A 14,423-nucleotide genomic window follows, 5' to 3' on the forward strand; every position below is an offset into this window, starting at 1 on the left:
CTCCGAAGGAGATAGAGGCTTCTGTGCTGTTACTGGAGAAACTGGGATTGGTGCAACATTCACCTGTTGCATCACCTGTCACAGTTTTCTAATGTTGGAGAGAAGACTCTTAAGATGAAACACTAAATCTGAGGGAAATTATATAGCTGCATGGACAGGTAATTTCACTTTACAAAAGGTCTTGAATTAAGATTGTTAAATCTAGAAATAAGCATGTCGAGGACTTAAAATAAGAAATTAAAACAGTGTATCGAGATTTAAAAAAAAAAAAAACACCTTTGCCATTAAATGCCATAGAAGAGAGGGGTACGCTTGACTTACTGCACAGGGACACATTTTGAGGAGCATGTTTCATGTCAAAATAAAGCCATAAAATGTGTGTGTGTACATACACACACACACACATATATATATATATATATATATATATATATATATATATATATATATACATACACACACACACACATACATACATACAGTAGTGTTCAGAATAATAGTAGTACTATGTGACTAAAAAGATTAATCCAGGTTTTGAGTATATTTCTTATTGTTACATGGGAAACAAGGTAGCAGTAGATTCAGTAGATTCTCACAAATCCAACAAGACCAAGCATTCATGATATGCACACTCTTAAGGCTATGAAATTGGGCTATTAGTAAAAAAAAAAAAAGTAGAAAAGGGTGTTCACAATAATAGTAGTGTGGCATTCAGTCAGTGAGTTTGTCAGTTTTGTGGAACAAACAGGTGTGAATCAGGTGTCCCCTATTTAAGGATGAAGCCAGCACCTGTTGAACATGCTTTTCTCTTTGAAAGCCTGAGGAAAATGGGACGTTCAAGACATTGTTCAGAAGAACAGCGTAGTTTGATTAAAAGTTGATTGGAGAGGGGAAAACTTATACGCAGGTGCAAAAAATTAGGCTGTTCATCTACAATGATCTCCAATGCTTTAAAATGGACAAAAAAACCAGAGACGCGTGGAAGAAAACGGAAAACACCCATCAAAATGGATAGAAGAATAACCAGAATGGCAAAGGCTCACCCATTGATCAGCTCCAGGATGATCAAAGACAGTCTGGAGTTACCTGTAAGTGCTGTGACAGTTAGAAGACGCCTGTGTTAAGTTAATTTATTTGCAAGAATCCCCCGCAAAGTCCCTCTGTTAAATAAAAGACGTGCAGAAGAGGTTCCAATTTGCCAAAGAACACATCAACTGGCCTAAAGAGAAATGAAGGAATATTTTGTGGATTGATGAGAGTAAAATTGTTCTTTTTGGGTCCAAGGGCCACAGATAGTTTGTGAGACGACCCCCAAACTCTGAATTCAAGCCACAGTTCACAGTGAAGACAGTGAAGCATGGTGGTGCAAGCATCATGATATGGGCATGTTTCTCCTACTATGGTGTTGGGCCTATATATCACATACCAGGTATCATGGATCAGTTTGGATATGTCAAAATACTTGAAGAGGTCATGTTGCCTTATGCTGAAGAGGACATGCCCTTGAAATGGGTGTTTCAACAAGACAATGACCCCAAGCACACTAGTAAACCAGCCAAATCTTGGTTCCAAACCAACAAAATGAATGCCTCACAGATGTGAAGAAATCATGAAAAACTGTGGTTATACAACTAAATACTAGTTTAGTGATTCACAGGATTGAAAAAAAAAAAAAGCAGTTTTAACATAATAGTTTTGAGTTTGTAGCATTAACAGCAGATGCTACTATTATTGTGAACACCCCCTTTTCTACTTTTTTTTTTTTACTAATAGCCCAATTTCATAGCCTTAAGAGTGTGCATATCATGAATGCTTGGTCTTGTTGGATTTGTGAGAATCTACTGAATCTACTGGTACCTTGTTTCTCATGTAACAATAAGAAATATACTCAAAACCTGGATTAATCTTTTTAGTCACATAGCACTACTATTATTCTCAACACTACTGTAGATTATATATATATATATATATATATATATACATATATATTATATATATATATACACATATATATACACACACACATACACATACATACACACACATATATATGTTTGCAGTTTTATATGACGATATAAATAGAACATGGAAACAAATGAACAGAATTCTGTATACAAACGGATGTTTTGCACCCATGTCTTTGCACTTCTTAATGAGTAGTGGAAAAGAAGCCTCAGACATTCACTGACTTGGAAATGTTTATATATCCATCCTCTGACTTGTCTGTCAACATTTAAATACATATGGAGCTGACTGTATTGGAACACGTGAATAAACACTGACACCAGCAACTAACATTGAAGCAGGAACTCGTCCACATATCCCAGATGAAGTGTCTCAAACTGTGGGAACTCAAGTTCGGCCATCTTGAGGGCTGAGAAGACACCATCTTTAGTCAATGAAGGCTGAATTCGCAGCTCATGAAGCCTGTTATGAAGACAACAACAACAAAAAAATGCTGTTAATTTTGGCAACATTTGTCACTTTGGATATTTACCACAGGATATTTTCCCCCTTTTTCCAAACTCTGTCTGTATATGTGTGTCCAGCATGAATATGAACTTTATGAGTATGAACTTTACTTATGTCTGTGAGGACTAAAAGCCTTTTTTGAAAACGTGAGGGCAGAGGCTTCTCTGTGTTATCAGCTGTGAGCCCGTTTCTGTTTTTAGCTACACTGTGTGACACTGAGATAACGGTCTTTAACAGTCTATTTTGATGCTTTTGATACTGTTGACCATAAAATTTTATTACAGAGATTAGAGCATGCCATAGGAATTAAAGGCACTGCGCTGCAGTGGTTTGAATCATATTTATCTAATAGATTACAATTTGTTCATGTAAATGGGGAGTCTTCTTCACAGACTAAGGTTAATTATGGAGTTCCACAAGGTTCTGTGCTAGGACCAATTTTATTCACTTTATACATGCTTCCCTTAGGCAGTATTATTAGAAAGCATTGCTTAAATTTTCATTGTTACGCAGATGATACCCAGCTTTATCTATCCATGAAGCCAGAGGACACACACCAATTAGTTAAACTGCAGGAATGTCTTACAGACATAAAGACATGGATGACCTCTAATTTCCTGCTTTTAAATTCAGATAAAACTGAAGTTAGGAGGCAAAACGGAGTCATTTTATCATTGTTTTATTTTATTTTTTTTTGTGGATCATGGGATAATTTCCTCACGTTCAGACAGAATGGCCTGAAGCCTGTGGTAACTGAGACATGAACGAGTGACACTTTCAACTACTGCACTTTGCGTTGCAGCCTGTGGAAAGGACAGGAGGTTCCACAAATAGATTACACCTGAAGGGGACCGAGCAGGTCTCCCATCAGCCTGGACACCCACACCAAGGGCTGAAACTCACCAACCTGATGGACGACATCAGCCACTGAAACCCTAATCTGAGTTCTGACGGAGGAACTGCAGTGTAAAGTGTCGAACTTGTGGAGGAACTTTTTTCAGCAACATGAAGCATTAAAGTATTTTCAGATGTTTTCCAAACTCAGGAGGCTTTATGTGGATAATTTTTCTTCAGGATCATGTGATGATGAATTTGGTGCATTCTGAGAGCATTTTGGTCAGTTTTTCTTGGTTTAGAACACAGTGGAATTTGGCTCTTATACTGGAACAAAATATGGCTCAAGTCTTGACTTCATTACAATGCATTTTCTATCTTGTATGTTTTGTCCGTTATAAGTTCCACAAATGGACCGACTGTCTGCATGAAATTACTTTAATTCTGCTTTCATTGTTTTCATTCTACATTTATCACATTCTAAGTGTGTCTGATAAAACAAATCCATTTAATTTAACCAGGTTAATCCCACTGAGATCAAGATCTCTTTTGCAAGGGAAGCCTGGAGAATTATAATGTTTCCAATTCATCTAACCTTAGATAACTGCACCCTTTCTGCATTTAGTAAAATAATACACTTAAACACATGATAACAATTGTCAATGAAAAGTCTTGTCACTTGTAAGTCATTTAAAACTGATGCAATTGTTAAAAAAAAACTTAATTAAAAAACACCATCACCAGATCAGTACCACATATTCATGCCAAATACCACCACTAGACCAACTGAATTCTAAATAAAGTGTGAAATCACCAGAATGTAGCACTTTAAAATTCCAGCCGCTGTAACAAAAATAATAAAAATTCTAACCAATGAATATACAGTATTTAGCACAGTGCTTTAATTTTACCTCGAAATATTTTATTTTACAAAATATATCTCGTCATTGTTTAATACTTTATCGAAGAGTAAAAACTGAAGGAATTCAACTGTAAGGCTTGAAAGAAGTTTGTGTAGGACGTATTTTAGCCATAAGGTCCAGTGAGAGGGGAAGTGTTGGCTTTTTAAATACTTAATAAATTGACACTGGACTCATGGAGAGGATTTAGTGCTGCTATAACGGACTGATGCAGCAGGTGGCAGCAATGCAACAATAAGGAGGCTGGCTGCCATTAAACACCACAGAAGAAGAGAGGGGTGCATTTGATTTCATCCACAGGGTCAGGACATTATACACTCACCGGCCACTTTATTAGGTACATCTGTTTAATTACAAATAGCTAATTAGCCAGTCACATGGCAGCAACTCCACACATTTAGGCATCCAGACGTGGTGAAGACGACTTGCTAAAGTTCAAACTGAGCATCAGAATGAGGACGAAAGGGTATTTAAGTGACATGGCATGGCTGTTGGTGCTAGACTAGTATTTCATAAACTGCTGATCGACTGGGATTTTCAGGAGCAACCATCTCCAGGGACCATTTACAGAGAATGGTCCAAAAAACAGAAGCTATCCAGTGAGATACACCTGTACGGGCAGGCCGGCTGTACGGGTAACTGATCATGTGATCATCATGTCAATATGGCTGCTGGCTGATGCGTTCACTGCGCGTCAGTCATTTCAAAGCATCACAGAGTTTTGCCTCATTTCTGCTTCAAAATGACTTTAGAATGATTTAAGAGGTTTTACTTTATCATCTGATGCTTAATAATCACATTAATCCATTTGATCGCTTTGGGTGAAGAGACTGTCTCAGACGAGCTCCTGTGGTCCCAAATGATGCATGTGCAGTGGAGGCAGGCAGACCCACTTTTAGGGGGGGGGCGGTCAGTCTGCAGCACCAGTACTAACAAGGTGTACCTAATAAAATTAGTCTATATATTATTATTGAATTTTACTTCATCTCCATTTGATTTGACTGCGTGTCGTCTTTCCCTTCCATGTATTCAATGGCTGTAATATGTCAGGATGGAAATTTAGAATAAAATTTTTGAATCGACACTGTTGCGTTATCAGAATAATGGGACAACTACCCAGGTGGCACACAAACGCTACTGTTCTTAAATTTGCATTAAATTATGGTGAGTATTCCCGTATGTGCTGTATCACAATATGGTGACGGGGGGGGGGGAGGCTTGCTAATACCAACCAACGGGTGTCTGTACGGCCTCACACTCTGTCCAGGTGTCAGTGGACTGGCACTTTGGGCTGTCATCAAAATTAAAAATGCAAAGGTGTGTAAAATGTTTGTAGGTGCTATACATTTCAGACCAAAGCTCTTCACTCACACACACACACACACACACACACACACACACACACACACACACACACACACACACACACACACACACACACACACACACACACACACACACACACACACACACACTCTCTGATGCAGTGGGGTTCACTGGAACACGGCCACGTGTGTTTCTGCAGGATGTGAGTGTGATTAAACAGTGTGACCTTCTAGTGCCCACAAAGAGCCCATTTTATCTTTTGTCTGTACTTTAACAATCCCACTGTGTGGTGCTGAAGCAGGCCACGGACCTGCGAGCTGCGGTGATGATGAGGTAGCCCAGATCAACTTCCAGAGCGTTCTTGCAGGCTCCAAACACAATAGTGTGGAGATTCCGAAACCCTCCTGGAAATAAAGAGACCATTACAGTGTGACGTCTGAACACAGGAGTAAAGGGGTGGGCCCGGTGCATCTGCCACGAGGGGCACCGGACTGCCGCCCCTTACAAACACACACACACACATACACACACACACCTGAACCCAGCAGGACGACTGGGTCTGCATTTTGGGAGGAGAAAAAGTACAAGGCAGGGAAGGTGTGAAGTCTGACTATTGGAGTCCCACAGGTCCACCGTCAGGAAAAAGGGAGGAAGCAAAAAAACAAAACAAAACACACACAAAAAAAAAAAGATCCTGGCAAATGTTCATAAGCTTGTAACACTACACATTCAATGTATTACTGCATAACATGAGATACACTCTAAATAATGTGTCCAAAGAACATTACTGTCTGATGTTTCCAGGTCTTTCAGTGTGGTATCCTGTGTCCACGTGAAGGTCATACTGGACCCTCTGAAGGCTGACAGCCACCTGCAGAGGTCCAGTGTTTGTGCGCACACATCCTCAGCCAGTGGTGAGCTGAACTGCTGGCACGAGAGGGAACATTAGCCACAGCACTCTGTCAAAGTGGCGTGTTGCTGTGCGCACGTTTCAACAAGCAGGCGCCTCAGTGCCATCAGCAACTGGGAAAGGCACACGGAGGATGCCAACGTGCCACCTGGTGGCACCAAACACATGCCACTTTCAGGAGATAAGGACCAGCAGTCTGCCTTGTGGTTCCAAGAACAAGGGTGGTTCCTCAGTGTCGTAGATGCAGTCATGTGTGGCACAAACGCAAGCTGCCCATCCTGACGTCAAGACTTCATATATGTTATAAAACAATCATCTTTCTCACCATTGCGCCCCCCCACCCCGGGGTGCAGATGGTGGCTGGACTCTTTCAAGCGGAAGCGGATTTTAAGGGTCCAGTGCAGTGTCTTACCTGTTTGTAGGACCGCACTCTTCTGGAAAGAGACCTCAGATGTTCCAAGTGGAATCTGCTGGAGTCATTTGGGGAGCCCTGAGAGCTCGTATTAGCACTGAGGCCTTTACCTTCTCCATCTTTTCACGTTCTTCCTTCAGCCTCTGGTACTGTGCTTTCTTTCTTATGTTACTATCACTTGAAATTGCCACAACTATGATCTTCTGCACCATGTCTGATTGTTTGGACAGCACCTGTTGGACTCTGGAGGATACCTACAAGAGAATGTTCATTTGAAGGCTGTACTGCATTTTTAAACATGGAGCATGTTTTGGACTGTCAGATGTACTATAACACTACCTCACCGTGTGTAAGATGGGACTCTGCTCTTTGCCAATTGGATGCTTTGAGAACGATCATGTTGTTGTGACCACTGAGGTAGCTTTTCCTTCCTTACTAAGGTTAGACTCAACTCTTGTGGCAGCACATGTTATGATCTGGTGTTGTACAAATATACAGCAGTGTTGAGAATAATAGTAGTGCTATGTGACTAAAAAGATTAATCCAGGTTTTGAGTATATTTCTTATTGTTACATGTGAAACAAGGTACCAGTAGATTCAGTAGATTCTCACAAATCCAACAAGACCAAGCATTCATGATATGCACACATTTAAGACTATGAAATTGGGCTATTAGTAAAAAAACATAGAAAAGGGGGTGTTCACAATAATAGTAGCATCTGCTGTTGACGCTACAAACTCAAAACTATTATGTTCAAACTGCTTTTTTAGCAATCCTGTGAATCACTAAACTAGTATTTAGTTGTATAACCACAGTTTTTCATGATTTCTTCACATCTGCGAGGCATGGAGTCAACCAACTTGTGGCACCTTTCAGCTGCTATTCCACTCCAGGATTCTTTAACAACATTCCACAATTCATTCACATTTCTTGGTTTTGCTTCAGAAACAGCTTTTTTGATGTCACCCCACAAGTTCTCAATTGGATTTAGGCCCGGGGATTGGGCAGGCCACTCCAAAACATTAATTCTGGTGTGCTTGGGGTCACTGTCTTGTTGAAACACCCATTTCAAGGGCATGACCTCTTCAAGTATTTTGACATATCCAAACTGATCCATGATACCTGGTATGTGATATATAGGCCCAACACCATAGTAGGAGAAACATGCCCATATCATGATGCTTGCACCACCATGCTTCACTGTCTTCACTGTGAACTGTGGCTTGAATTCGGGTCGTCTCACAAACTGTCTGCGGCCCTTGGACCCAAAAAGAACAATTTTACTCTCATCAGTCCACAAAATATTCCTCCATTTCTCTTTAGGCCAGTTGATGTGTTCTTTGGCAAATTGTAACCTCTTCTGCACGTCTTTTATTTAACAGAGGGACTTTGGGGGGGATTCTTGCAGATAAATTAGCTTCACACAGGCGTCTTCTAACTGTCACAGCACTTACAGGTAACTCCAGACTGTCTTTGATCATCCTGGAGCTGATCAATGGGTGAGCCTTTGCCATTCTGGTTATTCTTCTATCCATTTTGATGGTTGTTTTCCGTTTTCTTCCACGCGTCTCTGTTTTTTTTTGTCCATTTTAAAGCATTGGAGATCACTGTAGATGAACAGCCTATAATTTTTTGCACCTGCGTATAAGTTTTCCCCTGTCCAATCAACTTTTAATCAAACTACTCTGTTCTTCTGAACAGTGTCTTGAACGTCCCAATTTCCTCAGGCTTTCAAAGAGAAAAGCATGTTCAACAGGTGCTGGCTTCATCCTTAAATAGGGGACACCTGATTCACACCTGTTTGTTCCACAAAATTGACAAACTCACTGACTGAATGCCACACTACTATTATTGTGAACACCACCTTTTCTAATTTTTTTTTTACTAATAGCCCAATTTCATAGCCTTAAGAGTGTGCATATCATGAATGCTTGGTCTTGTTGGATTTGTGAGAATCTACTGAAACTACTGGTACCCTTGTTTCCCATGTAACAATAAGAATATACTCAAAACCTGGATTAATCTTTATAGTCACAAAGCACTACTATTATTCTGAACACTACTGTATTGAACTGAACTGCATGTTTGGAACTTTAAGTCCCACTTGGGCTTTGTACTTCCAGCCTGTATTCGGCACAGATGTTCCTGTACACTGCCCCACCTGCTTGGTGTGCTTCTCGGTGGCCGCTGTCCCAGCTTGCATCCTGCCACTACTTGCACTGGACTGTCTCTTTGGGTCATGTCTTCTACAGTTGAGCCCTGTCTCTGTGGACCCGGTGTTCAGGGCCTGTTCTTGTGCTGCCTTTATTAGAGCCTCTGTGCTTTTCTGGGCCATTGGTGGGACTTCTGTGGAACCAGCTCCCAATTCAGATCAGGGAGACAGACACCCTCTCTACTTTTAAGATTAGGCTTAAAACTTTCCTTTTTGCTAAAGCTTATAGTTAGGGCTGGATCAGGTGACCCTGAACCGTCCCTTAGTTATGCTGCTATAGACGTAGACTGCTGGGGGGTTCCCATGATGCATTGTTTCTTTCTCTTTTTGCTCTGTATGCACCACTCTGCATTTAATCATTAGTGATCGATCTCTGCTCCCCTCCACAGCTTGTCTTTTTCCTGGTTCTCTCCCTCAGCCCCAACCAGTCCCAGCAGAAGACTGCCCCTCCCTGAGCCTGGTTCTGCTGGAGGTTTCTTCCTGTTAAAAGGGAGTTTTTCCTTCCCACTGTAGCCAAGTGCTTGCTCACAGGGGGTCGTTTTGACCGTTGGGGTTTTACATAATTATTGTATGGCCTTGCCTTACAATATAAAGCGCCTTGGGGCAACTGTTTGTTGTGATTTGGCGCTATATAAAAAAATTGATTGATTGACTTCTTTATGTGAGCCACACCTTCCACCTGCTGGTAGTACGTTCCATGGGAGGTCTGGTATTCCATGGTTTCCTTTATCCTCCTCACCACAGTTTGTCTTCTGCTGTCAGAGGTTACTCACACTTATCAGCACCTGGCCCTTTCTTTTTTTCTGGCCATGCAGTCTCAGGGTGCTGGACGTTTAATGGAACCCTCTGTGCACTGTGAAGAACATCTCACACTGTGAGATGTTCCTCTGGCTGGCTGCTCAGGTCTTCATGCTTCAGACACGTTGCTGGATCTTTGTCATGGTGATGCAGACTGGTTCCTGTCTGTGACGCTTATTCTGGTCTGTTTTGAGGCCTACTAGCCACTGCTTTCCTGTGTCATGGGATGCCTTCTTCTCCTGAGTTTATATATCTGGAGTATCATTTGGCCTCATTACTGGGTGGTTCTGTTGTTGGGTCATTGTTTCCTTTCAGCTGCAAGTACCCACTGGATGGTTCCCAGGAGAAAAGGCTATTTGTCTTCCTGGCAGCAGCTTGCCTGATATATATCATGCTGCCAGAACTGAGAGTCTTTCACTGGTAGTTTGCAGAGCCTCACCAGTGGGCAACTTGTTGTACTTAGATTTTAGCCTGTTCTTCTTTTTGCACTTCTGTTAGCCGGTGAATGACTTTCCAGGTAGCCTCCAGCTTCACTGTGGTTTATGTTCTTGATCTTGTATCCCGGCTCCTAGAGGACTGCTGCTGCACTGGTTAGTGGGGATAGTAAGCAGAGCTTACTGATGCTCATCTGATGTCTGTGAGCCTTGGGAGCCTGGTCTGGGGGTTTAAGATGTCTACTCTGGACATGATTCTCATCTATAGGTGAGTCACTTCAGATGTCCTAGGCATCAAGCCGACTGGCTGTCGACACTAACACACTGCAAAGACTGCTCTACGTGCAATGAATAAGAAAAAATTTTTTTAATGTTTGACCTGAAAGTGATCATACTGAATGTTTTTACAGTGGGAATTGAGAAGAAGATCAACAGTCTGTTTATTCTGGTCAAACTGTGGCTTGTTGAGGGATGGGTATCGAAAACCGGTTCGTGTTAAGAATCGATAAGAAATGATTCGATCCACTGACATCAATAGTCTTTTGCTTAACGATTCCCTTGTCGATTCTTCAGTTCACATTGCGCCGGAACTAGCTGGTGGCCGGAGATAGCGCCTACCACTCATCATGACGAAAATATGTTTGTTTTGTCTCGTGCACACGCCGCTGAGGATACCAGATTAGCTGCACATTCAATGGATCCAAGTCAGATGATTTACCCAGACTGACAACAAATGACTAAATTCAGTACGTTTATGCATTTTTTTGTAGTTTCTTGAGGCATTTTGCATATGTGAAAATGCGCTCCAACCTCCAAACACACTCCTGTGATATAAATCGTACGCGCCCTCTCTTGCTCTGTTGTTTTTAAGGACAGCCAGCATCTTTATTGTTGCACTGCTGCCACCTTCTGAATCAGTCCGTTATAGCAGCACTAAATCCCCTCAATGAGTCCAGTGTCTTTCAAGTATTTAAAAAGCCAACACTTCCCCCTCCCACTTTAATTTAATCTTTATTTAACCAAGTTTGTCCCACTGAGATCAAGATCTCTTTTACAAGGGAGATCTGGACAATTATAAAGTTTCCAATTCACTTAACCTGCTGATTTTATGTCTAAAATACCTCCAACAGAAACTTCTTTCAGGCCTGTTCTTCTAAATGCTGAGAGCAGCTCTTGACTTTCTCTGGAGTATTTATCAAAAGATTTTAGCAAAAATTACCAAAACAATGTCTTAAATAAGGTCATACTGACTCCTGTTTGAACCTGTACCACAGATAAAGGATCCAGTGACCAATTTCATATTTATTTACTTTTAAGACTCAATAAAAATGTTATTGACATAGAAAACCTGTAAAGCCTACTTTTAGTACACAGAAAATTCAAAGGAGGTATTGATAAGGGAATCGATAAGGAATTGTATCGATAAGCGGAATCAAAATTGCTACAATCTTATCAATACCCATCCCTCGGTATGTCAGAGGAAATGGAGGTGCCAGTAATTATGTTGAGTGATTTTAGAAGGTGGACTGTGATTGCTGGTACCATTAAGTTTTTTTTTGTTGTTTGTTTTTTAAAATTGGAGACTAATGCTGGTGGCAAGGATGAGGATCTTATTGTCCAAACTTTCTCGGGAAAGCAACCAAACGCCACAGAGGGAGTGACCACAATTTCGTAGATTAAAGCCCTGGTCCCACTGAATAATGAAGGATGAATAATGAGCCACACAGCATGTTTTTTTTTTTGGTAGGAGTCAGAGGTAGAGGCAGAATATTCAGCCAATGAGGCTCATCTCTGAGCGTGGCATTAATTTCAAGAAGTTCAAAATTTAGCAACAACAGCGTGGCGCAGTTTGTGTACAAGGACAAACGAGGATTATCGAGGCATGTGTGTGGTGAGGACAAGGCTGTTAAAAGCCCATTATCCGAGAGCCTGGCAGCTACGAGGACCACACAGACCATTTTGGACAGGCTATTTTGGCTCTGCCCTCTCGTGCACTACAATCCCACCACCTGCTTATGCTGTATATAAAATAATGATTTTGTAGCAGATTAATCATTTTCTGTCAGAATGTGGATGCTGAAAACACCTCTAATAATTGGTTCTGGAATCACAGAGGACATTTGGCGCTTTTTTCCTCTCTGTGTCTCGTGCGCTGAGGTAGAGATCATATTTGGAACAGCCTAAAAGGTAATTATATCTAATGTTTATATTGTAATAGCTTGGTAAAACAGCTGCATGTTCAATCCTTCTTCATAAGCAGCTGTAAAAGTACGTTTATGATTTAACATCTTGTTATAATGGATCAGACGAGGCACGCGCTCGCTGTGTGCACTGACAAAATGACTCGCACTCAAGACGAGCAATTGTGCAGAACGCCTGCTCGCAAAAGAGTGATTTTCGCAGACAATAACAGACAAACACAAAGTTAAAAGGTGGATCACTGGTGTCAAAATGACTGTAAAGCCACAGAAGAAATAAAGCCGCCGAGAAGAAGCGCAGAGGCGACTGTCCAGGAACCTGTGGTTCGGTTCTAGCTGGTCTGGCTATGGATGAGTTTTGTGTGTGTGGTTTTTTTTTTGGGGGGGGGGGGGGGGGGGGGGGAGTGATCCACAGCGGCCACCTCCTTGTGGTCTTTTTTTTTTTTTTGGTCACAGAGAGCTGGGTGAACACACAGAACTGGTGCATTTCACCCAGATGGTGTTACATGGATCGCATGTGGCTTGACGTGGATCATATGCAGTGACACAAGCCACTCAAGGCTGGACGGGGCTCAAATGACAGGTTGGTTGTGGCTCACTGGAGGCTGATACGTGGCACATGTGAGGTCCAGAGAGGCACATAGACGCGCCTTAGTAGCAGATACGTGACGGCTTAAAACATGGATCATACTTCTGTGGTTTGATACAAATGGCCTCAAAATCTCACCTGATCTCCAGCTGTCTTCAACCACATGCTGGATCAGACCTCCCAAGAAGGGGACCCTCACCAGCTCCAGCTGTTCCAGGTTCCGGGCCGATGCTAAACCAGTTACCAGGGGAACATATTTAAGAGAGTTCGTTGGCCCTGCACAATTTCGCATGACAAAGGTTCTGAGGCTCACACACAGAAAGTCTTTAAATGGTTGGGGTTTGGTGAGACGAACCCATTTCAGATAAAGGTGGCGCAGCATGGAAACACAGGGAATCTCAGGAACATTGACCCCTAGAAGAAACAGACAATTTCAACAAAAATCATTCGACCTAAGGAGTTCAAATATAAACTGGCATGGAAGTTATGCCAGTTTGCTCCAAGTGATATTAATAGGAAAGGACAATACATCAAACACAACTACAGCAAGTCTCATCATTAACAATCAGTCCAGAGATTCTCTACCCTGGTCCTCAAGGACCACATAACCCAGACATTTTCCATCTCTCCAGGCTCTGCCACAAGCTGATTAGCTCATTCAGGTGCATGTTTGTTGTTGATCAGCTGCACACCTGAACGAGCAAATCAGTTTGTGGAAGAGCCTGAAGAGATGGAAAATGTGTGGATTTGGTGGTAACTGAGAACCGCAGATTCAGAATAACTAATGCCATGATTCCACACACTCGAGGTGGCAGTATGCACCTCGAAAACTGATTTGCAATCCACCAAAAGTACAAAGTAGTTTGTTTTTTTTTTATGTTAAGTTTATTTTAAAACTCTTCTGACGGCCAGACGAGGGCTTGAAGGTGAGTGTCTTAAAAACAGTGATTCATGATACAGTTGTATGTAAACTTTTGCCCCCCCGATGATTTCCATGATTTTCCTTTATAAATCATTGGTTGTTTGGATCAGCAATTTCAGTTAAATACATTATATAGTAGACAAAAACAGTGATATTTGAGAAGTGAAATGAAGACTATAGGATTTACAGAAAGTGTGCAATAATTCTTTAAACAAAATTAGGCAGGTGCATAAATTTGGGCACCCCAACAGAAAAAATACATCAATATTTAGTAGATCCTCCTTTTGCAGAAATAACAGCCTCTAAACGCTTCCTATAGCTTCCAATGAGAGTCTGTATTCTGGTTGAAGGTATTTTGTACCATTCTTCTTTACAAAACATCTCAGGTTTGTTGG

The 14,423-nt window shown here is 41.5% G+C and overlaps 1 protein-coding gene across 2 annotated transcripts in view; it reads right to left on the reverse strand.

Annotated features, from left to right (window-relative positions):
* The window catches only part of fbxo38 (F-box protein 38), a 216,081-nt gene that overhangs the window by 152,541 nt on the left and 49,117 nt on the right, over positions 1 to 14,423 (reverse strand). For both annotated transcript variants that reach the window (XM_034181007.1, XM_034181008.1), the window contains 3 exons: positions 13,245 to 13,520; positions 5,863 to 5,956; positions 2,297 to 2,427 (listed from right to left, as the gene is read on the reverse strand). In XM_034181007.1, the coding sequence (XP_034036898.1) occupies positions 2,297 to 2,427; positions 5,863 to 5,956; positions 13,245 to 13,520 (501 nt within the window). The remainder of the gene's footprint in view (positions 1 to 2,296; positions 2,428 to 5,862; positions 5,957 to 13,244; positions 13,521 to 14,423) is intronic.

The sequence above is a fragment of the Thalassophryne amazonica genome, chromosome 11 (genome assembly GCF_902500255.1).
Source record: "Thalassophryne amazonica chromosome 11, fThaAma1.1, whole genome shotgun sequence".
Classification (NCBI taxonomy): Eukaryota; Metazoa; Chordata; class Actinopteri; order Batrachoidiformes; family Batrachoididae; genus Thalassophryne; species Thalassophryne amazonica.